General features: G+C 37.8%; 1 protein-coding gene across 9 annotated transcripts in view; it reads left to right on the top strand.

Annotated features, from left to right (window-relative positions):
- The window catches only part of TBC1D1 (TBC1 domain family member 1), a 97,770-nt gene that overhangs the window by 66,338 nt on the left and 6,296 nt on the right, over positions 1 to 25,136 (top strand). For 6 of the 9 annotated variants that reach the window (XM_085059168.1, XM_085059169.1, XM_085059166.1 and 3 more), the window contains 7 exons: positions 437 to 556; positions 1,705 to 1,844; positions 11,215 to 11,400; positions 15,468 to 15,629; positions 17,512 to 17,670; positions 21,081 to 21,325; positions 21,776 to 21,935. In XM_085059168.1, the coding sequence (XP_084915294.1) occupies positions 437 to 556; positions 1,705 to 1,844; positions 11,215 to 11,400; positions 15,468 to 15,629; positions 17,512 to 17,670; positions 21,081 to 21,325; positions 21,776 to 21,935 (1,172 nt within the window). The remainder of the gene's footprint in view (positions 1 to 436; positions 557 to 1,704; positions 1,845 to 11,214; positions 11,401 to 15,467; positions 15,630 to 17,511; positions 17,671 to 21,080; positions 21,326 to 21,775; positions 21,936 to 25,136) is intronic. The other 3 variants (XM_085059172.1, XM_085059171.1, XM_085059170.1) reach the window with 1 other exon arrangement.

Raw genomic sequence — 25,136 nt, 5'->3', positions numbered from 1 at the left:
TTGCCAAAGTCTTACTTTTCATTTTCCAGCACAATGATTATCAGTGTGCTGATTATCATTTTCCTAACCTTTTCCCCCAAACTTAGTCAGTCATTGAAACTGATACTTAAGAAAATGTGATAAAGTTGGCATTGGTTCTTATTGGATTAAAAGAATTTATTTGAAACATGCACTAAAAATCTTGGAATATAGCAAAGAATAATAACTTCACTGGAAATACATTTATATACATTGGAACATTTTAGTTTACCCAAACAAATACGTATTTCAAAGTAGGACTTTGTTAGCAGTTTTAGTTTTGACTTTGGTTTCCTTGATATTCAGACCTTCAGGATTTAGCTGCTTTTTGTTTGAAACTTAGGAATGTGTATTATTTTTATTCTGTGGGTTTATACTTCTTTGTTCTAAACTATACTTTTCCCAACTGCACTCTCAGCATCTCCTACCGTACTGCCTTAAGGAAAAAGCTTCATTCTTCCTCTTCTGTGCCAAATTTCTTAAAATTTCTGGCTCCTGTAGATGAAAATAACACCTCTGACTTTAGGAGCACAACAAGGTAGGGCTCTCTCTTAAAGCCTGGAGGTAAAACTGTATTTTCATAGATTTCTTTGTCTGAAATATTTCAAATGCTTCTTGCACTTGCAAAACCTGATTTGTGCAACAGTTCACTTGCGTGTATTCTGCATGTAATTGCTGTCAAAATGATGAAGGTATCCCAGACTACTCTCCCATAAGATTGCAGACCTTAGCCGTTTTTGATGTTGCAAAGGTCATGCAACTTCCATCCGTGTTCTTCTGTGATTATTCCTGACAAAGGAGAATTTTCAGTTAAGAGAATATATGATTCATCCTAAGCAATGTCAGTGTCCTCAAATTGGAAGGAGTGGATGATGTGTAAAATGCTCCTCCCTGTTGCTGCCAGAGCTATATGAATTTCATTTATCCCTTGCAGCTTCTACAAATATTCATGTAACCATTTAGCCAATGGCTGGAATAAAGCAATGAATTGTTGAGAGTTCTAAGAGGGGAAAGTTATTAGTGGGATTTTTAATAGAAAAACAGCATTGTTCTTCACTCATTTTGTATTCTGAATAAAAACCTCTGTATGGTGTGTAGATAACATCAAAGGAATAATATCCAAGGTTTCTGGATACTGTTCCCAAGTTTATTGCATATTTCAGAGGTAGACTTGCTAACACAAAGGTTAAAAGTTTTTCTCCCAGTCTGTGTTGGTGGGAATATATTGCATACCCAGTGCACAGAAGGTTGGAAGTTTAGTTGGTGTTTATAAAGCTCCTTGGTGTGTACTGATAAAAGGCATCAGCAAGTCTTGTGTCTCCTGTGAATAATTGCTAGGTTTTGTGGGTGGCATGTCAATAGTGTAATGGTAACACTACATTATTGTGTATGTGTCTTTAATATGTTATGATTAATGCACTGCTGAAAAGAAAACTGAAAATTAATAAAACTAGAGAGAGTAGACTGCACAGAGCTGCCAGCTCCTGTTTGTGAACCTCAGTGCTATTTGCAGCCATGTATAAGCAAAGCAAGTTTCACCTTCTAACACTGAGAGCTTGGCCCAGCATGTGCACAGCACACTGCACTCCCCGTGTGATGGCTCATGTATTCACTGAAGACTGTGTCACTGTTTCTGGCAGGTCCAGGTAACTTCCTCACAAACTGTTTTGTGTTCTGCAATTTTAGTGACTACGAGTCCAAGCACAGCCAGCAGGCCCTTGATGCGGAGAGCCCTGTAAGGACTCGAAGGCATTCGTGGAGGCAACAGATATTCCTGCGAGTGGCAACCCCTCAGAAAGCATGTGACTCTCCCAGCAGATACGATGGTAACGTCTGGGTTTGTTGACTTCCATGAGCTTATTAGTGTATATAGTGTGTGAAGTGTGAATCATTGTGTCAACCAAGGGGACATATTTGCCTGCTGTTCTGTTTGTACTGTCACTGCAGTGTACCACCTACTTTTTGGTCATACCAAGCTCATTAGCTGCTGAGTTTTTACTCTTCAGCTTTGTATGTAACATTGTTCCTATTGTGTCACGTTAACTAGCCACAGAAAAGATTATTTTTTTGCATGCTATTTTAATGTGTTTTGGGGAAAAAATGCATCCTAAGTTATTGTGCTGAAGATGATGCTTCTATTTCACCGTTCTATGTTGGAGTATAGAACTACAGACTAGAAAAATCCAGGTGTAGCAGTAGGAATTATATTTCTTTTATGATCTCAGTTGACTTCTGTAGTGCATACTTGGTCCTCATGTATGCTGCTCCAGTCTGTGACATTTGCCACTTGAGTCATAATTATCCACTGTTCCCATAATTATTTTGTGAAAATTTGTAGAGCTAAAGAACCACAGACTAGAAGAAAATCACTGCGCATAAGCATGCAGGTGCATCATTTTGTGCGTGCACTTTATGTAAGCTGTAAGATAGTACAGCACATGCTGGGGCCAAGAGTGCCTGGGAAAGTCCTCTAGGTAAGGGTCTCTGGCTCACGAGAGTTTGAATTTCACAGCATGAGCTTTGTAAGCTCTGACTTACGACTTATCTCTAAGGCCAATGCATAAGAAGTAAGAAAAAGGGCAAGGAAACAAAGGAACAGTACGTTGTAGTAAATGTAGTAAAAAGTAACCATCCTAATGTCACTGAGATGTTTTTCTTGCATCTTAAAAGTTAGACCTTGATTAACTGGAGTGGGCACATAACAGAAGGGTTTCTGTCATTAATGCACTGCTTGCAACGTAATTTGACTGACAGTGAAGTAAGCTGCATATGGGCACAGATATCTCTCAAATTTAGTATACTTCAAAGTGAAATTATCTCAGGAGCATGTTGTGTAAACATACATGTGGAATACAATGTTGTACTTAAAGGCATGTGAAGGGCTGTTTTGAGAAACTACTGTTTTTACAGGTTTGATGCATCTCTTTGTGACTGGAAATAGTCTTACTTGTTTTTGAAAGCCACAAAACCTTCCCATATTAAATAGGAAAATAAAATCAACCTAAATTGCCTACCCAAGCATTTCCTCTGAGACATAATAGCTGCAAGATACAATCTTAACAACCTACAGCTGGGTAAGCAGAATAGTTGGAGAAACAAGTGTGGCCAACATGGAAAACAGGATGTGCTATTAATAGGAGTAGCAATTCAAAATATTTGGCCTTTTTTCTTCATTCATTTTCTGGTTTTTGTTTCAGTGTATATGCTCAGTTTATGAACAGAGGAAAACTCAGAGTCAGGGGGTTTTTTTTATTATTTAGGACAAATACTGGGCTTTTCTGTCTGGACTTTTATGCATCTCCTGGAACACTTCTGGCAGTGAAGGATACTCACTTGTTATCCAGTCCCTGTAGCCTTAAAGAAAGCTGCTGTACAGCTGGTCTTACATTGGACTCACCACCACAGTTAACTAAGTAACCTCTCTAATTCCAAAGTAAATGTAACTACCTATCATTCATCATCTTGTTTTTCTTTCATGTTCTTTCTGTCCCTTTTTTGTTGTTGTTTGTTGTCTTTCTTACTCTTATTAGACTGATTTCCTTTAATTTGTACAAACAGCTGATGTATCACCAAAAGATCAATTTCAGCCAAATTGGACAGAGGGCAAGGAAAGTTCTAAAGATAACATGGTTTGTCATGTTCTGCAAAAGTAAACATGAAGTGAGGGAAATAAGGGAACATCTGTGATTTATGTTTCCCTTCACAGACTCTGACTCTGCTGACCAATTTTTCCCTTCAGGTGCCATGGCCAACGCTCTACTCCAGGGTACTCTACAGGCGGGGAATAAGGAAAAAAGCTGGGGAAGGGGTGTGTTTAAAAGCCAGAAAACTGGTAGATAGCTTTTGCAGAAATTTTGATCTCACTTTTTCAAGGTACTGGACTTGGTAAAAGTCTAATATGCTGAGTTGCCACATAAAGCTTGAACAGCTTAAGCAGCACTGGGTCCCACTGTCTTGCACTTCTGGATCCTTTAATTCTTTTGGAAGTGCTCATAAATAGAGCTAAAACCTTTTTTTCTGCAGCTCAAGTGGAGCAAAATGTTTACTGGCTATACTTTGGGGGTTGCATCATGAATTACCAGGCAGGGAGCACATTGTTTTGCAGATACCATTGTTTAAAAGGAAGAATTTACTGTACACGAAGGAGGGTGTTCAGTCCTGCATCTTTCTACAGAAGAAAAATACTGCAAACAGATATGCTGGGAAACCATTTCTTCTTGTCAGTTGAGATTCCTGCCTTCCCTGATGATTGGACTGATGTAGCCATGTTCAGCAAGGCAAGCATGCCTGAGACAACACAAAGCTTGTACAGAGACCATTACTTCTGGTTGGTGTGGGAGCAATGTCCCATGTCCAGGCCCTTTTCCAGCCACCTCCTTCTTGCCGCGTCCCCCTTACCCTGCTATTTTCCCCTGCTTCTATACATAACTTCACAATGAAGCACATCAGAGAGCTATTATGCAATTTGCTGCCTGGCAGGAGAGCCAGGTGATCCCCGGTAAGCGTGAAGATGAAGCTGATCTCCAGTTTGAGTGTCTAGAAAGAATTTTCTGCATGGGTAAAATAATCTGCAGAGACTTTTAATACTTTAGAGCTGGTAGCTGGAGGATGGAGTGTTGAATTATGTTAGTTCTCTTGTAGCAAGCTACAGTTCAAATTATCCAGCCTCAACTCCTGCTGTTAGCTGCTTCCCCTGGAATGGTTGTGATGCTGCAAGCGGTGGGGAGCACCAGGGGGCAGCGTTTCTCTCACTGCCACCTCCAGACACGCGGTGACGTCTTCAGATATTTTTTTTTAATTTATTTCTGGGAGTGTAATGAGTGTTGAATCCTGCAAAGTGGAGAGATGAAAAAAGGGAATCAGAGGCTGCTTGCAAAATGGATCACTCTTTGATCTGTTATAATACTATATTTATTTTGAAAGAAGGTTTTCATTATTCTCTTTTTCTAAAGCTCTGTCTCTTCTACTTGCTGTCTTAAGCATTCTAAGTAATAAATGTGTTTTTTCAGTTATTTGATTTTGACCTTTGTACCTACCCACCCTACTTGCAGCCAGATGTTCCTACTTCTGTAGCATCACTCAAGAGCCACATTTTTTAAATTATGCAAATGGTCTCTTTAGTTCTCTGTTCACTGGTAAAAAGGTGAAGCTAACAACAACACAGTGACCATTTTAAACCAGATGAAGTATGGACACACCCAAAGGCCCTAATTTTCAGTTGGATCAGTTTTCTAGTCCCACTCACAGTATTACACAAGCAATAGAGCAGGCAGGGACAGGTGTCTGGAAGGTAGGGTGGGTGCCTTTACCCTGCTCAGGAGCAGGATGTACTTAAATCAGGGTACACTGATCATGAAACTTCATCGTGCACATACATTTATTCAGCATCTACAAATCTCTGTGTGACAATTTTAGCTACACTTTTCACGTATGGACGGTTCAGTATTGGTCGTAGTAGGAGAACTGTTTTGCAGACTGACAGAAACTCCAAGCACAGTCAAGCCAGTTGCTAGATTTAAGGGGGATGTGAATAGTTTTTGAAGGAAATGGTGGGAAAGTAGTGGTGCTTGTTGGAGCTTTCTTACTGAGGGAGGTGTGTTGGAAGTAGTCAACAAGATTTTAGTAACAACTGTATCAGTTTTAGGTTGGAGAATAGGTGTTTTAAGGTGGGCATGTGATGTTTTAAGGTGGGCATGTGATGAAGTTACCTATTCAACAGTGAAAGAAATTGAAATTCAAAGGAATGAGATGCTTCATGTCACTTAGCAATACTCAGCAAATAAATGCAGATTAAAAAATCAACTACATTTTATTTTAGAGCTTGACTTGCAGAAAATAATTGGTTTAGAAAGTACAAGTATCTCTGTACAGAAAAATGAACTTGATTCATTGATCAAAATTAATTTGGTTTCAGTCTCTGTCAGATACAAGTGGCAAACTGTTAAATCCTAAGTGCTGAAGAAAAGTTTGAATTTGCAGAACTGTTATTCTTGAAACCAGCTGTAGTTAACACCTACCTATCTGTTTATGTGCTTTGTGGGTGTGGGCTATATTGATTATTTAAGCAAATTTTTAAAAATAATTTTGTAGTAGCATTGCAAATACTATAAATTGCTGCTTTAGCATTTTGTGCTTCGAATGTTTATAGGGTGTAAATTATTTGTAATGTGTTTACCAATGCTATTTTAGCAACACAATTATTATTAATTAAAGCCAGTTGGTTATAATTGATTACTCAGTTCTGCCCCTTTCAGAGCAAATATGTGCTCTCAATCTTGATTTGTGGCAGAGGAGTTTGGCTATAACCAGTAAGTGCACAACTAATGTTTGATGGCTTCTGTGCCCATTGAAATATCAGGGCATTCCTTTCTCAGGGATTGATAATATTAGTAAATGAGATTAATCTGGAGCTAGTGAGTACTTCTTAAGAAGTTCTTGGCTTTAAAAGAAAAAGTCCAAAGCATCTTTCAGAGATGATTTTAACTGACAGTGTTGAAATACACGATTTTTCAAGAATTCCTCATTCAGCCATTGCTTTAAGTTGTGTGTCAGGTTAGAAGAACTTGTTGCTTCTTGTGATTCTGTATCTGAAGGTTTCTGGTTACAGAAGGTTCCTGGTCACATTACCACATCTGATTATGAAATTAAATATTCTGGGCATCTTTATAAAGTAATAGGAATATTATATCCTTGGTTACAGAAGTTTGCATTCCTCTTTATTTCTGTACCATGTATGAAGGAAGGTGTTGCACTACCTGAATGGAAAACCTGAAGAGAACTAAGGATGTTGTTAATGTCTTTTCTTTTGGCGACTGAATCTTAAGTGACTGGGAAATTATCTTGTTTGTTTGCCAAGCTGAATTTTGTAAAGTTTAAAATGCAACAAAGAAAAAGAACGTAATACAGTAAATAAAAGGCTCAATGGATTCTTCTGTCCACATTCTTACCATATCTTGTCTGAGTCTTTAACCCCGGAGAGCGGATGTGACTGGTAAACACTGCATGTAGAGAGCCATGTGTAAACAATTCCACAGTGAGGATGGTGGTGATGCATTATTATTGAGCCTCCTCCCTATCAGCCCTTCCTTTCTACTTGAAGTGTTGCAGTTTCTAGTCAAAGATGAATCTTGTTTTCTTGGTTTTCATAGTTGAGGTTGGTTAGACTAAGTGTGTCTAAAAGAATGTTGTTTAAATTTAGGCTTTTAGGTGGATTTGTCATTTCTGTTGGTGTTTTACTCTGTGTGTGTCATTTCTCTTAGTGAGTTCCCTTTTTTTCTTCTTGTTTTTGGAAAACCTTGTTTAATACTAAGGTGGATTGATTAAGAAAATATTTGATAAACTGATATTTTCTTAGTCATTTACAAATGAAATATCCTTGTTCATATCACTACTGGTCAGATATTGTCTGCTTGAATTACTATGGCAGTCATCCACTAGCTTTACATGTACAGACTTTCTTTAGTGTGGTCCCTGGTAGTGATATATCATGATATTTCCTTCTTTATACTTTGGTTTTTGTGTCATCTTTCCACATAAGAGTTTTAAACAAAACTCTTAAATTTGGAGTGAGGGAATACTCTGCACCTCTAGTGTTGAAGCACTGCCATGTGAGGCCAACAGCTGAGTGTAAGTGAGTGGATCAGCTGTACAAATTCCATCTCAGTCCATTGTTCCTACTGGCCTTGTCCTTTGGTGGTGGAAGCATAAGAGGAGTGTTTTTGAGGTACATATGGATACACAAGAACATTTGTGCAACATTTCCAGCTGGTTCATGAGCCGTGTCATCTGCAATTCCATACTTGTAGAAGTTCTCACAAGCCCCAGAGAGATGATGTTTTCCCAAATGAAGTGCACTGTTTCTCAGGGAATGCTTGGTTTTGACCCACATTGTAAAATTGCATTATGCAGAAAAGTAGTTCTGAAGTGTAGTCCAAGTATGAACCTCAAATGGAAAATTACCATAAAATTACCATTGATAAAGTATACTAATACTTATTGAGTCAATTCACCAAATCCTGAACCTTAGAGAGCAGAAGGGTGGTAGGCTTGTAGGAGTAATGGGTATGGAGGTAGAATTTTATATGGAAGCTGCAGGAAAGGAAGAAAGGTATTTGAAAGGAGTTTAGGGTCATGTCAAACATGGAATAGGAGTCAACAAAAGCTGACTAGGTTGGCAGATGAACAGGGAAACAGTCTTTCAGTGTGTGCTGAAGCGTTCAGATCCTGTTTGGTAAGTGCACTTACTAATCTCATAAAAGTTCTGAAGGCTGCACATTGCTTGGGTTTTAGCACATGGCAGTTTGCTTCAGTGGAATGTCAGCTCCCAGTTGCAGTTACATGCAGTTGAACTGCTCTACTCTTTATCTTTGCTTTCTCTGCTGTCCTCCAGATCACTTGTGCATAACAATGCAATACTCAGTTCCTTGTTACAGTATTTCTGCTCTTGTCTGTTCTGGATCTGGAAGCTGGGTGGCATGTCTATCCATCACCGTGTATGTTCACGGACATGGGTTAGTGCTGACTTACCAAATGTCTGAGTTTTCTACTTTGCTTTGAGGAATTACCTTCACTTTCCACCTTCCTCCCTCCTTTACCAGCTGAACAGCTGATGCAACTCTGCAGACTCCCGACAGGCCACCTGAGCAGTTAGACAGGTTCATTTTGCTTTCTGTAACTCCTGCCTCATGCCAGTGTGCAGACAGGAAGGAAGGCAGCTTTTGAATGTGTTGCACTTTATCAGAGTAGACTTTAGACTTTCTGTTAAATGTCCACAAGTGATAAGAAGCGGAAGAAAAGATAGAAAAGGAGCTGCTGTTTGGAAGGCAGAATCAATCCTAGGACTCTTCACAGAAGCATTAGAGGTAGGGTTGATTATCATAAATGGTCAGCTTATAGAATTTTGTAGCATTTTGGCTTTCTTTTATAGCCTTAGGCATTATTTCTTTTAATGAATACTAGTTTTATGAGATCAGTCAGCAACAAATGGGAAATTTTCAGCCTAAATGGAAGCAGGACCATGGTCTTCAGTACTTAATGCTTTGCAATGCTTTTCAGGTGTTGCCACAGTTTGATCACTGAAGGACAAGTGAGTAATGTCTCTGATAAATTTGTGAATTTGGTACTTGAAGACCAATCCATAAAATTTGACTTGAGGACGTGAGATGTGTACATTAAAGACAGGAAGATTTCAGGAGTTGAATGTGTTCATTCTTGCTTTAGAAATGCAATGTGTTTAGTCCATTTCCTTGCATGTGTTTTGCCAGCCTAGTTTTTGGGGGGGTTAGGGGTTTTTTTGCAAGTAGGTAGCCATAAACTGGATCTGGACATAGACTATTATTTTCTAACACATTAGTGCATATATACACACGTAAAACCAAAATACACATCCTACTCTGCAAGAGATACGTAAACTCTTAGGAGGATGTGTAGAAGAGACTTGTTTTCCCCAAGAACTACATGCATTCTATATTGGATGCCATGAGAGTGAAATGTGAACGTAAGATGTGAATAGACACAGACAGTGTACAGTAGATAAGGGTTATTCTATATAGATCACTTTTACTTTTTTGCAGTGGTGTATGATAACCACTTCTGTTGATTCCTCTTTCTTATGGTATTATTCTTGTGTGCAGCCTTAGATAAAATGAACAACTTTCCTTGAAGATTGTCTTTTTATTTCTTTCTTATTTTATTCAACAATTTAAGTTAATTCCACCAGCATTATCCTGAAGAGCATTTCCCTTTAAATATTTTTTAATATGCACTAAGGAAAATTGGGATCAAAGCTCCTATATTTTGAAATTCTACATAAAAGTGTACAGAACATTGTTGATAGTATAGCAATTGCATCAAAACCAGCTATCAAATAATTTTCCTTTCATGGTCAATACAAGTTGAGAATTATCGAGTGTGTGTACCTTCTCTACCTGCTGACATTTGCCTGTATCTCTTTTATAACTGCAGATCTTAGTCCACAGAAGTCTTTCCATTTACTTGTAAAGAAAAAAATTAATATTTCCCAGTTTCTTTTAATGGATATAATACAGTCTCTTCATTGTATTAATATTTTTCATAATTAGCTGTATTTCTGTGCACCTGTCAGTTTTCCTACTTTCTTTGCAACACGTGGTGATTGCCATTAAAGTGTCAAATATTTGACCGTTGCCTAATTCTCATTCCAGTGTTGTTCGTTGTTCTTTGAAATGCTGTAGATACCAGAAGTATAGGTACCAGAAGTATAGGTATCCACACCGGTATCCAGATTAAAAGGTTGTAAAGGTTTAAATTGTTCTGCTAGCTAAAAATGTTACACTTATTTTTTGTACGTATAATTTTGCCCTAGACTTCAACTGTGGTGGTAAGCAAATAAATGTTGTGTAAGGAAATAGGTGCTATTTGGACCCACTCTACTTCTCTCTAAAAATATTATCTCCCTTCCCCTAAAAATAAATTATTTTTCAATTTGCCTGAGATTTATTTAATGTTCACTTTCTTTCGTAATGTTTTCAGTCTTAGAATTACTTTGCATGCTTGACAAAACGATATATTTTGTGGTAGCCAGCTGAAGCCAAAAGAAAAAGTACAAAAGGTTATGGTATGGTTAAAAATGAGAAGTGAAAACAAACATGTCTTAAATGCCTGTCTCTCTTTCCGCCTATTTACTTTAAGACCTGGTAATCATCCCATTGTATGGCCTTAGGTGGTGGTGTGTTTGTGCAGCTAAGGGCGTGTGTTTTCTTTGTTAAACACGCTTTAGAGATTATTCTTCCAATTATGTGGGTGCTATATTTGATTTTATCTGCTCTTTGAGTCATGCCACATTTCAGCTGTAGGTTATGTTTTTGTAAATTCTCAAACTTGCCTTTTCCTTTCAGTTCTTTGTGTGTAAAGTTGTAATTAGCAAGACATGGTCTTGGTGTGTGGTACAATGTTTTTACCAGGCTATAGAAAAAGTTATTCTAGGCTTTAGCCCATATGATTCTTGTTCTGAAGCAGCTTGTAGGTTTGCTTGTAACTGTCATTTGGGAAACCTTGCTTACCTCTTATCTATCTATATAAAAATAAGTATATGAGTTGGTGTATATATGTAGATGAGTGTGTGTGTATATATATGTGTGTGCAATCTTTCAAATTGTGTCCCTTCATTCGCCTGTACATGACATCCAAGTAGTTAACAACAGCTTCTCTTTTTTAAAGATTACTGTGAATTGGGGGATCTTCCACCCAGATCCCCATTGGAACCAGTGTGTGAAGATGGCCCCTTTGGACCAGTGAAAGAAGAAAGGAAACGGACACCCCATGAGCTTCGTGAACTGTGGAAGAAAGCCATTATTCAGCAGATACTGCTCCTCAGAATGGAGAAAGAAAACCAGAAATTACAAGGTTGGTGAAGTTCGTGGGTACTGCACCTTACAGCAATACAAGTTCACCTTTTGGTTTTCTCTGTGGCCTTGGCAGTGGCCTGCACCAAGCCTTACTGAAGTATTTTAGGAACATCCAGATAAATCAGATTGGCAACATCTCCCTCAGTACTTACTAGTGTAGGTGACAATGGACCCTTATTTTTTTAATACTTCACCTTATTATTTGTTAACTTGATCTTAAGTGACACTCTCTTAGGTTTACCATGGCTGGGGCTTTTTAGACTGGTATCTAGAAGATCTCAAAAGGAATTCAGCCCAAGCACTATCATGAACTGAATTCTTCCCTACATGCACACCCACAGGTCCTTGTCTAAGTACTGGTCATTGCAGCTTTGTGTTTAGCCAGTCTTGAGGCTCAGTGGAAGTTCTTAAAGAAGTGGTTGTGGACTTGAAACTGTGGGTTCCTTCAGTAGTACCCACACTGTGCAGGCAAGGTTTCTGTGGAGCACTAATGACTTAGATCAGTCAAAAGGTGATGAGAAGGAACTTGAGAAACTGTAATTTGCAGTTGTTCTTAACCACAATTTTTCTGTGAATGACTTAGCTGCAACAAATCCATTTTGGTGGCAATTTTTACACATAAAGAACAGCTATATGCAGAATCACAAGTGATTGCATTTGAGAGCTGTTCCTTTGAAGATATGAATGATGAGGACAGAAGTGTTTATCTGGGTGGTTTTAGATGTTCAGGAAGGGCGTAGGCACCTGAAACCTCTAAAGGGGAGGTACCTGGCATGAAAAGGGCAATTCTTCTTTGCCTTGTAAACTTGAGGAAGGATTGACTTCTGAGAAGCATGTAGAGAGAAGGCCCAGCTGTGTGAAAAGGTCAGTACACCAAACATGAAATCCTTCTTTAAACTCAGGCTAAGACACGTGGCTGGAAAGACAAAACACCTCTCAGACATTGGATATGGCCTCCCAAAGCACTTGGCCCACCTGTAGCCTCTTTGCTCCCAGCAGTATAGCTCTCCTGTTTCAACCCTGCTATCTGAAGAACACCTGATACCCAAGTTTCCTAACAGCCCCACAGGTGACAGGCATGTTACCAGCAATGTACTAGCTAATCCTCTAAAATAAAATATGGCAATGGATACCAAATATACAGTGTCCTTGGCCAGAGGCTGAGACCTTCTGGAGAAGAGGTACTGAGAAAAATGATTTGTACAATCTCTTCAGCTTAGAACAGTGCTGTTGTAAGTGAGCTTCTTAAATTTTTTTATGGCTCTGTTTTGTGTATTTATACTCCTGATTGTTTTTAAATTTCTCTTGTATTTATGTTATCTGAATCTACAGCCTGCAGTCAAATTTTTGGCAATTGCAGGTCATTAATATCCATACACATTTTATCAAGTTTAACTAGATGCTCAAATTTTGTCTGCCTAAAAAAAAAATTTCAAAACCATCACGATGAATTAAGATGAGTACGTCTGAAAAGCTAGTTAGTGAATAAACAAAGTGGCTGTGGCAGAACTGAAGGCACAGGCTGTTCTGTATGCCCTGTGGAGTGAGGAAGTTGTCCTAGGAAGCTGTTGCATGAAGACCTGAGATGGTGAGACAGTACTTGAAAACAGCAGATGACTGCTGCAGCAAGCACAGCATCTTTCCTGGTAGTGTTTATGTGTGCTACTGGGAATTGGGTAGTGTCAGTATCTGAATAAGCTTGTTGATAAAGGTTTATTCTCACCTCAGTCCTCATGTCACATTTTTGCACACAGCATAAGAAGACTGAATAAAGCAGTAAAGTCTGAAGAGTTGCCAAGCACCAGAAAACAGTTGTTTGCAAAAAATGAAACATTAGAAGATTTCTCCGAGTTCGTTTTCATATGAGCTTAAATTTAAATGCCATTTTTTAAAGTTATATTCATACAATACCATCTGTGTTTTATGGTTTTTTTAATATTCTGATTTATAAATATGTTGGTTTTGACCCAACAAAAATGTGAAGAAGTTGACAAATAGTTTAGATAGATTGAATCACTTCCAGTGTGGACACACAGCTATAATAAAACTATGAGTGCTTGTATTTTGTGGATCTGTATTTAATCACTGAATTAAAAATTAAATACTCTGAGGTCTGAGTTTTGCAAACACTTAGGTAACCTCATAACTCACATGAATAACCTCATTGAATGAAGTCATTCAGATGTGAAACCAGCTACAGGAATAGGAGGTACACTTCCTTGATATAAAGTCTTTTCTTTCTCAGGTTTTAAAATCTAGAAGCTTGTGTTGTCAGTGGGAAGACAGGACAAGATAACCCTTTGTGACTCTCAGAATTCAGTAATCTAAAAAACCTTAATTGCAGATACAGATCACAGAACAAGCTGAGTGTGTTGATAGTGTCATTATGTAATGTAAATTTCAGGCAATTTTAAACTGTAAATTTATATAAAGGAGTTGAATATACAAATAATAGAGAGTTAAATTAGCAAAAGATAACATAATAACATTTTAAAATATATTGTCTCATGACTGAAATAGATAGGAGTGATTCTGTGAGTTCATACTGTGAAATCATCAAAAGTAACAGCAGGCTTATGATATGTGGCAGAATGTCTTCAAAATAAGAGTGTCGTATTACCATTACAGAAATGCACCCTCACAGCAAAGAAGTATTGTAAATACATCATGGCAAATTAATTGAAAAACATGGTCACTTCATGATACACTATTTCATAAACATAGTTTCAAATTGTGTTATTTGTAGGAGAATTACTTTTTAATTTTTGGTTAATGCTGTAGAGCCTTTTCAGACTTTTATGTATCTTGAACTTTTGCTCTGCTTGTTTTTGAAAGTAGAGAGCTGTTCTTGTCCTGGAACTAGATGCATCGAGTACTCAGCAAGATTGCAGCCTACTTAAAAAACTGAAACCTATTTTGTTAATTTCTCCATAAATTTCCCACTGTTTATGTCACTCCTTAGTGCTCTCTTTATAGCTTCGTCTTGGTTTCCTTATATAGCATTTTCTTTCAGCATTTCATCCTTTCAGAAATAGATGATTGACATATTTGTGTCTCATCTGAACTACACCTCTTTTTCTCCTCTTCTGTTTTTTATTACCTAAACAAATTCATCCATTGTCACAAAACATGTTTTATTATTTAGTTTAGATTATTACCATTAATAAAGTCTTTCTTCCAGGCACATTAGAGTATCAAAATGCCCCTGCAGGAACAAAACTTAAAAGCTTTACCAAGATTCCCTTTGAAATTCTCACTACACTTCTAAACTTTGGAATTACACTCAGCTACAGAATAATTTTCATTTCTGCCATGTTTTGTTTATGCTTTCCCAGCTATTGTTTAATTTTTTTAAATCCCTTATAGATAACACATGAAGATACAGTGCAATATTATTATAAATTTTAATGTAGGAAAATCACCTGTAGTACAGTGGATCTCTGCTTCAGGAGCTCTGATGATCTAAACTGTCATACTTAAGATTGAGTTATCCATTGTCCTTTTCTCTGATTAGTTGTTTGGAGACTTCAGGAGAGTCTCATGGATATATAGTGCTTATAGTTCTATTTGTGTTCAGGGCTCTGTAATTTTCTATACTTGAACTTTCCTTTTTATGTAATCTGTAAATCTGTGAATTATCACCTTTAAAGTTTTTTACTTTCTCATTACTCTTATGGAGCTGTATGCATAAAAAATAGAGGACTAAATTGGGTTTGTATTTTTATTTGCTGATGGTTTTCTACACTGATTGTTTTTTTCAAGAGCTGGGAAAATGAAAATTCCTGTTATGAAAAATCTTGTTTATTTCATTAGTAATCATCTCTCATGTTTCTTCATATTTAGAAGTTGACTAGCGGTAGGGAATTTAATTTAACTGGCCAAACACTATTAATATTGCGTATAATATTTTCAAAAAAACCAAACAAACCGACCCCACTCCATAATCATGAAAATTTAGATATGTAATGTTTCAGGTGGATTGCACGATGAAGTGGTAAGTTAAATTAATCCATTTTACAAACAGTAAACAATATTAATTGCTACATTCATTATATCACTTTTTAGCATCTGAAAACAATTTGCAGAATAGACGTCTGAAACTTGACTACGAAGAAATCACACCATGCTTAAAAGATGTAACTTTGATTTGGGAAAAAATGCTCAGTACACCGGGAAGGTCAAAGATTAAATTTGATGTGGAAAAAATACACTCTGCTGTTGGACAAGGTAAACACAGCTTGGTTTTTTTTAAATTGTTGAAATGCATGTATGTTATATCAGGAGTAGTTTACCACTCTTTATAACCAGATTCTCTCTAGTGCTGTTCCTCAGGCTGCTGACTAAAAAAGGAGCAGCTTTTGGTACCATCATGATTATGCAAATGCAAGTACCAGTCCCTTTCAGTGGTGGCTGCAGTTGTATCACTGGAGCTATAGCATAATGTTTGGAATTACATCTGCCCTTGCAGGAGAGTTGTACACTACCTCAGTGTATCACAATCACTGCAATCTGATTTTGTAAATTAAAAGTTGCAATTAAAGAAAAAAATAGCTGGATAATGCTAGATAAATGACTGTGTAAATAACTGAAGAAGCCCTCTGCACTCTTTTCTGGAAATTCTCTGTTCCAGCCTGGCTACTGTGTCTGTACAAAAACAGTAGACATGGGTATCTCTGCGGAACTGCCTTTTCTGAGTTCAAGAATGGATTGTCCTTGCAAACACCACTTACAGCCTTCCTCACAACTGCAGGGCTGAGCAACCACCCCTATCTCCAGTGCATCAAAAGTAATACAACCTAAGGATGTTTTTTAAATGTTCTAAGAAATTGGGCTGTTACTCAGTGTTACATTTGCTATGGTTGGACCCAAAGGCTTTAGTCTGAGTGCTGTATGTAGCCAACAGTGAAGACAGCTACTCCAAGGAGCTTTTTATAATTCTATACAAAGCTTTCCAGGAGGCATAAAGGATTTAATGGATTTAAAGGATTTAATGTAAAGGAGGCGTCAAGATTTAACCACTGTCAGAAGTGTAATATTTTGGTGTTACACCTGACTGTGTGCAATTATACAAGCAAGCTAATACAAATTGCCCATTTAAAATTACTTGGTAAGTCGAGATTTCTAACAATAGCAAATTGTAATATGTTTTGTTGTCTTTCTATGTAAGTTGTATGCTTGAGTAAGTTTTGATTTCTCCTACAGTGATTGTCCTCCCTACGTTACATTTATACAGAAAAAAAGAGTCAGTCATATAAACTTCAAGCCATAAGTTACTTTAAAGTATAATATCTGGTACCATTGCATCATGGATTAGACAGAATACTTTCCCAAGAGAAAGTGCATTGATTTCTTGTGTAGATGATTCAATAGTGAATGCCAGTCTAGTGCTGAATTAATTATACTCTGAGGTTTACATACAGTTTAAAAATGAAGGCTATCATTACTTATGTGAAATAGTTAAGTAGCATCATCCCTTTTAAAAGAGAAATAAATTCAAGATTTAAAACATTTTTATGTGCACCAGTCATTGAGCAAGCCAATAGGAAAACTAGAAATACAATAATTGCTATCTGATTATCTGCCTTGTGCTGTAGTCTCTAGATCACATCTCATTTGTTCCTGTTTATATTTTTGGTATGTGTGCATCCCACCTTCCTAAAACATTCTCCTAACAGCAGGGTCAGTGCTGTGCTAGTGAAAAGTGTGAATTAGTTCTATTGCAGTGCTTTATTGTGTACTTTACATGGAAAAATGGGAGATAAGCATATAACTTTTCTTGATGCTACTTCTAGTGTTTCTCAGACTGGATGTGTTAACCGTAGGCAGCTCATAGGGTTTCTTTCTGCCTTAAATCTCTCCTGTAATGGTGCTGGTGTCTTGGAACCACTGGTTGAGGAAGTACAAGCACTGTAGTTTCATCTACTTCTATGGTCCACTGGATGTAATAAATAGAGATCTGCCTGCCTATCTAGCAGATATGGATCTTCAGTTCCTCAATCCTGTTAGTTCAACTATAGCAGAACCTTCAGTAGGAGTACAAATTACTGATTTAATTGCTTTCCCCTCAGTAGGAGTACAAATTACTGGTTTAGTTGCTTTCTCTGCTCAGGAGTACCACGTCACCACCGTGGGGAGATATGGAAGTTTCTAGCAGAGCAATACCACCTTAAACATCAGTTTCCAAGTAAACAACAACCAAAGGACACACCTTATAAAGAACTGCTAAAACAACTAACTTCTCAACAGCATGCAATTCTTATTGACCTGGGTAAGTACAGTAGTGGTCTGAAACTAAAACAAGGGGATGATCTCTGGAAGATAATTAGAGAGGGTAACACACAAAAAGCCTTTCACCATTTAAAAATAGGTTGTTGGTAAGAACTGCTTTTAATCTGGTGTCAGAAACCAGGAGCTGATGTTTTTTCAAGAGGATCACAGCTCTTGTGTGTGGGATTACCCCACATTGAACTCAGTATTCATTGTGCTCTTCCCTAATAAAGGCAAAAAATCAATAATGTCTTCCAGAGCATATAATTGTTTGCAGTTTGGTTCTGAGGAGCTGTGTGAGGCAATTTAAGAAGTCCATTATCACCACGTTTGATTAAATTAATTTGCAATTAAAAACTCCATCAAAGGAAGTTATGCACTGCAAGTAACCAAATACCATGTGAAAGAATGATAAAAAGTTATGGGAAAAGCTGTACTTGGACTGATCTGAATGATTAATACCCATTGCATTATTTTGTCTTACATCTTTTCTGTAAAGCAGTAGTACAGAATTGTCCCATCATAATTCTGCTCAGTATAACTACTCAAACAGTATTTAAGCATTTTTTGCTGCAAATTACTCTACCCCTTTTCTTGCCTGATGAGGAGGGATCACCTATACCCAGAGCTGTCTGGGAGCACCCTTTTATAATTTTATTAAAAACTCAGTGTGCAGGCTGTCCTCAGTGGGTACTAAACTGTGAGATTTATCAAGTTTAGATGGTGACTTAAGCTTTAGATGATATTTTCTCCTTTTTTTGCAACACTTGGTAAAGTGAGTCAAAACACCAAGGCAGTGCATAGAAAACAGTCAGGAATGTGAAGGCGTGTTTCTGCAGAAAGTGGCATGACTGGAGGTGGGAAAGGGTGGTGGTGAATGTCACCTTCACTTTCCCCTACTTGGCAGACCTCCCTGGTTTCCACTTAGCACGGGGAAAGTAACAGTCCGAGGAGCCTTAATGCCAGCTGGGAATACGCAGTGGCAATGTTTGTAAATTGTTTCCATTCAGACTTTTCACTCAAAATCTAGGAATTCTCCTGGACTGAGCAGTGCTAGACAACTATCTTTTGTGTTCGAGAAACATTTTCATGCAGCCAGAGATCATTTGCTGGCAAATACCTTTTTTTACCTGGTAGCCCTGGCAGTGGCTTTCATTTTTTACCTTGATAGCCCTGGCAGTGAAGGGTGGGACACTGATATGGTTCAGTAAGAGGTGAACAGCTTTGTGCTCAGTTAATTAATTGAACACCTTCAGCAGAGGGATGGTGCTGGGATGACTCCTGGACAGTAGGGAGCACAATCAGTCTGAGATTGGTTGTCTCACAAAGTAGACTGGGGCTGACTGGCTCGGCAAGCTGTTCAGATTTTCTGCCTGGTTCTGCACACAAATACTTTCTCATCTTAGCCATGTGGTCTTCTTGTAGAAACAAATGACTGCATGTGTTGGCAAATTGGTAACTTCATGGTGGTTTTCATGCAAGGTGTTGTTTTTGCCAGGGTGCTGTTTGCCAGCCCACTAGCTGAGGGAGGGATTGAGCCCTGTCATAACCGTAAAATGAAATTAGGAAGCTGAAGGCTTCCTAGTGATTCACATTGAAATAGAGCTGTGCTGCATGGTACAAGACAGCATATCTGGATAGGCAGCTAGGAGGAATTTGCAAGTTCTGACTTGTGTTCCTTCAGGCTATCAGAAGCGTTTTCTCTCAAATCTTTAAGAATCCGTCTGAAAGCATGCGCTTATACCTTGAAAGAAAAACTTGAAAGAAAAAATTATGTTCTCGCAACATGTGGTTGTAATACTTAAAAAACTTTCCCAAATTAGGCTAAATAGATCTTGTTAACACAGTATGAGCCAAAGCTGTAATAGTATTGCTCACACTTAGTGGAATTGATGCATCCTCAGATGTAAACAGTGCTTCCTGAAAATGAGGCCAGCAGTGTGCATGTGGATGCAGAGCTAAGGAATAGCAGCTGCTTTGCTGGCCCAGCATCACAGTGCAATCAGTGTAGAAAACCATCCATCACTGGGCACTTGCTGAACACGGGAGAAAATTATATTTTGTTTTATTACATTTTACTAAATAAAGTAGTGGGTACTTACTTCCCCATTCTGGGCCTCTAGAGGTGTCACAGTTCATGTAGAGTCTCTTTTCAGCAAGTCCAGAGGTCTTTGCTCCAAAATAAAGGCTAAAATTCTTAGTTAAGTCAACCTGAGAGCACTCAGAAACACATCAGCTTGTAAGTTTAGCAGGTCTCCTCCATTTACTGGTTTTTAGAACTTCTTTGTGTTTTTATTCTTGCTGAACTTGTGACTCTTTTTCATTACTTATATGAAAGAGCTTTTGCTGCCTGAGTGAGGCAGTGTGGGTCTGCCTTTAGACTGTGCTGTAGTAACTTGTTCTTCAAGCAAAGGAATGCAAGCTCCTTCTCCTTTGAAAGCTAGAAATCCTTCTTCTGTAACATTCAACTCTGACACCCTGGTCAGGGAGACTTACTCAGAACTGAATGCCATGTCCCCTGCGACAGGCTAGGGCAGCTACCAGATGGCAGAAGGACTCTGCCCTGGGCTTTGTCTTGAAACAGGAGTTCTGATGTTATCTGGCAGCAACAGCAGCATTCCAGGAGCTAAAGGGTGGGGTGGTATTTAACAAGTGGGCAACCAGAAAACAAGCTTCACTTAATACTAGAACAAAAGAGGTATTCAAATTCCTTCTGTGTTGAGGTATTTCACAGAGGATGTTTGATAGGTGGAGGGGTTTTTTCATAAAAATGAAAAATTCGTCTTCAGAATTTATTTTTTAAAATCTGTAAAGGTTGACTTTAATGTCTTTGTTCACAGAATCACAGAGTGGTTGAAATTGGAAGGGAGCTCTTGAGATCGTCTAGTCCAAATCTCCCTTGCTCAAAGCAAGGTCTGCCTAGGCTGCCTATGATTATGTTTTCTCAGACTTTGAATATGTCCACAGATGGAGATTTCACAACCTCTTTGCACAGCTTTGTGCCAGTGTCTATCCACCCTTACAATTGAAAAAAAAAAGGGTTTTCTTAATGATAGATGGAATTTCCTGTATTTCAATTTGTGCCCATTGCCTCTTGTTCTGTCAGTGAGCACTACTGGGAAGAGCCTGGTTCCTTCTTCTTCATTCCCTTCCACTGGGTGTTTGTGCACATCCATCCCCCAATGGTTTCTAAATTAACTTTGCAATGAAAGTAATAAAACAGTGGTGCGGTGTAAGAGTCAATTGTTTTGTGTTAACTTTCTTACAGTCTTCCTGTGAGTAGGCTCAAAATCCACTTCTCAAAAGAGTCTGCATTTTTGAAAGACTGTTTTATTTGACAGCATGACAAGGTTTTGGGGGGTTTGTTGTTTATTTTTTAGTTTAAGTTGCTAACTTCAGCTATTTTCACAGGGCGCACATTTCCAACACATCCATACTTCTCAGCACAGCTGGGAGCTGGGCAGCTATCACTCTACAATATTTTGAAGGCCTATTCACTTCTGGACCAGGAAGTAGGATATTGTCAGGGCCTTAGTTTTGTAGCAGGAGTTTTGCTGCTTCATATGAGTGAAGAAGATGCTTTTAAAATGCTGAAGTTTCTCATGTTTGACATGGGCCTGAGAAAACAATATCGTCCCGACATGACAATTTTACAGGTATGATTTCAGTTTTTTTAAGTAAAGGATCCTAATGTTAAATTAGTAATAGTGCAATACAGATAACATTGTCAAAACCTGAACTTGAATTTAAACTGAGTTCTCAAAAATAGGGAAGGATACATCAATAGGAAAAGAATACATCATCTTCAATGCACCATTTTCAAATAAAAATATTTCTGGGGAAACAGTGGAAACCATAAGTAGAAAGACTTCTGTTGTGTTGCATGAGGTTCAAATGACCCTGCAAATGAGCCTGCTGTAGACTCGCAGGTGACCCATCCTGTGTCTTTTAGGTGGCTTCTGAGTATTTCTTGTTTACACACAATTTTATCCAAACATCAATTGACAAATATCTTTCTCCAATTCTGATAAGTATGAAGCAAGGACTTTGCTACTGTGAGTGTTAAAACATGTTGGTCTTTAGTCTCTTGTTCTTATTCCATGCAGATCCAGATGTACCAGTTGTCTCGACTTCTTCATGACTACCATCGAGATCTCTATAACCACCTAGAGGAACATGAGATTGGCCCCAGCCTCTATGCTGCTCCCTGGTTTCTCACCATGTTTGCCTCCCAGTTTCCCCTCGGATTTGTATCCAGAGTGTTTGGTAATTCTTCATAAAACTTCTCTCTGTTCTTTCTGAAGTCTTATATTGGGCATCTTGTTATTAGGAACAGCATTTTATCCAACCTGTTTCAGACACCCAGGAGAAATATTTTGCTTACTGTGAACAGAAGAAAAACAACAGAGGTCATCCTATGAAGTGTGCAGTATTTCATTAAAACTGGAAGAGAGAGGAGGAAAGTAAACAACAGTCCCTAATGTCTTTCCATCCCTAGTGTTATCTTTTCCCACCCGGTAACCACTTGTGGAGAGGATGTAAAATTTGATGCCATGAAGGCAGGCATTGTTATGACAATGACACTTCAATACCAACAATTAGTTATTTTCAAGCTAAAAAGAGATATAACAGAGGCACCATCTGAGAAATATATCCATGTAGTCCATTATCATCGTGTCCAGCAGTGTCAGCACAAAATTAGCTGAGGGTTATGTCTTAAAAGACACACAGAGATGGCCCTTGCAGTGTAATCATGGATTTACTCTGCAGAAATACAAAACGCTTAATCTAGCGTTTAATAAAATGCTTCTTACCCTGACCATTTTAGTTACAAAAATGTTTGGAATCATCTGGGGTTAGTTTCTGAAGTCACTTCTGTTGCCTGTTTTAGAATCTACAGAAGCTCTCTTTTTTAATTAAATGCCACTTAAGAATTTACCTTGATGCTGTATTCTGCATATATATTTCATAGATTATTTGCTGTTTGAGAAGATCCTTTGTTTCCTTTTCAGCTGTTTGTTCTTCAGTTTCATTATGTGGTACTGGATTGCCCATGATGAGCAGGGTGTTTTTCCCCAGTTCTTCTGTTCTAAGGAGAAGCTAGTTTCATTTTCCTTAGTCTCATTTAAGAGATGCAATGAAGAAATTATTTATTTGTATATTATTGACACTTTTCTGACTTGAAAACAATGTGCTCCTATCTACCACAAATATTAATATAGAGCTCAAGAAGAACCAACAAGAATCCTGTCTGGTTTGTTTAAGGGCATACTAAAAGTAGTGCTAGAAAATTCACAGTGAAAAGGATAGTGTGTGGCTAAGTAGAACTATATGTCCTATGATTAGCATACAAACTCCAGGTAAAACAGCTTTTTTTTTCCCCTGGCTGAGTTAAAAGAAGGTTAATGTACATCAAAAAATATGTAGCTGACAGTAATAATCTGCAGGAATCAAATGAAGTTCTGTATGTGAATGTCATATACTGGGTTTATAATCAGTTCATCTTTCAGTTAATCTTTTGTAGTATTGTACATGGTAAGAAGCATCTTTGAATGGGACAATTGACTGCAGTGAGGTTGAAAAAAGTGCCTTTTGTATCCAGTGTGTTTGGATTTCTGCCTTAATACACAGATTAGTATTTTATCTGTCATTGGAGGATTGTAGGGCTTTAGAAAACAAAGACTTTGCATTAGAATAGAAAGGCACAGATGCATGATCTTCACACATCTGATTTTAGGTGGAGAAAAGCATGTGTGACAGAAACTGTTGCTTTTTAAAAATCTCTGATATTTTTTAAAGAGAAAGTTCAACGTGACTAACACTTGCAGTTTTTAATATTTCAAAGTATTTAGTAGTTTGCTTAAAACAGTGTTTACTGGAGCTATGTAGGTTGAGAACATTGGACTTTCTCTTACATTGGAAAGTAAAATCTCATCCTCACCCATACGAAAGACTCTGAAACACAACTGTGGACATAAAAAGCCTAGAGCTGTCACTCTGCTAACAGCTGTCCTTAGCAGCATGGCAAGTTAGGATCCGTTCATTTTTGACCTATGTCTTCACACACTTTTTCAGAGCATACATATATAGATTTTCATTGCTCACTTATTAGAACCCTTGGGAGGAAAGAATGCTGATGCTGAAGTAACTGATTTATAGGTTACTAAGACTGTGAGATTGCACTGCCATTTTCTAACGTTATCTCTGAACCCTTGGTATTTGAAGCTAGCCCACTCCTATTTATATAATTGTTACAACACCATTCCTTTGGACTTCCATAGAGTGTGCTTTTTGCAGGCATATTACAGGCAATATGTAAAAGAAGTGGGTTAGACTGTTTTATGAATCAAACAGCAATACTGCTTTTAAGTTTTTTTTATCTGTCCAAACTTTCAACACTCCTACTGAGAAGGAACTGATGAAAGTACAGTGTTAAGAAATGTGTATTCTTTTGTATCCCTGCTTACTTATTAATAGAGGAAATTTGATAATATAGTGATTATTTTGTTTTAAGATTGTAGATAAAACTTAATTTTTTTTAATCCTGTAGGCTGCCAGTCATGCTGACATTAATTTAGGTACCTTCACTGTATTGTTGTTGGCTGGGAGCCCACTTAATGTGAAGCCTGGGGAGTGGGTAACAAACAGGTCTTTGTGAAGTAGTTTCTGTTTTAAATGAGAGAAGGATTTCTGCTGTATATTACCAGCTCAGTCATACAGACATTCATTAACAACTTTTAGGTCACCTTGAGTTAATCTGCATGTCATTATGGGGCAGGTGCTGAATCATAAAAACACATAATTTTCTGTTCTACTTTTTTCATTTTGTGTTTCCTAGCTGTTCTTCAGTATTTCCTGTCCTAATACAGAGCTTTCCCTAGGAATCATTTTCCCATAGTTTTGAGTTGCAATAGAGAATGGAGGCAGATGCCTGCTCTCTTACCACTTTTTAATGATTTCTGCCATTGGAGTTCACATTAACTTCAACACAGGGCTGAAAAATGTTACACCCCTTTTGGGACAAACAGTGACACAGTGCAAGATTTATGGTTAGTTTTCACTTGTGCTTTTCTTTCTTGGAGTGAGTGAAATGAATTATGGCTTCAACATTGCAAACTAAAGAGTGCAAGAGGGGAATTCCATTATGATACAAATTTGGAAAGAGTTTGGTTTTACTAAGAAAGGCAGTTAGACAATGTTTTCATAGGTTTGTCACTACATCACAGATACCTGTAGTTTTGCCAGTAGTTGTTTCCCTTGCAGCATGATGGCTTTTTTTCTCTCTTCTTTACTCTTTTTTTTTAAGTATCAATTTTTTTCTTGTGTCACTGTGCCACTTTGTATGTGATTGGTTGTGGCTGCATTCAGAGGTTCAAATACCAATCAGGAAAAGAACAAGAGAGAAGCTCTTTCAAAATAAATTTATGTTTAAGAAATGTGATAAAACCCCACAGTATCTTTTGTTCC

Source organism: Lichenostomus cassidix, chromosome 4, assembly GCF_008360975.1.
Source record: "Lichenostomus cassidix isolate B80296 chromosome 4, HeHo_3.0, whole genome shotgun sequence".
Taxonomy (NCBI): Eukaryota; Metazoa; Chordata; class Aves; order Passeriformes; family Meliphagidae; genus Lichenostomus; species Lichenostomus cassidix.
The sequence above is the reverse complement of the archived record's forward strand: the minus strand, read 5'-3'. Positions and strand labels throughout refer to the sequence as shown.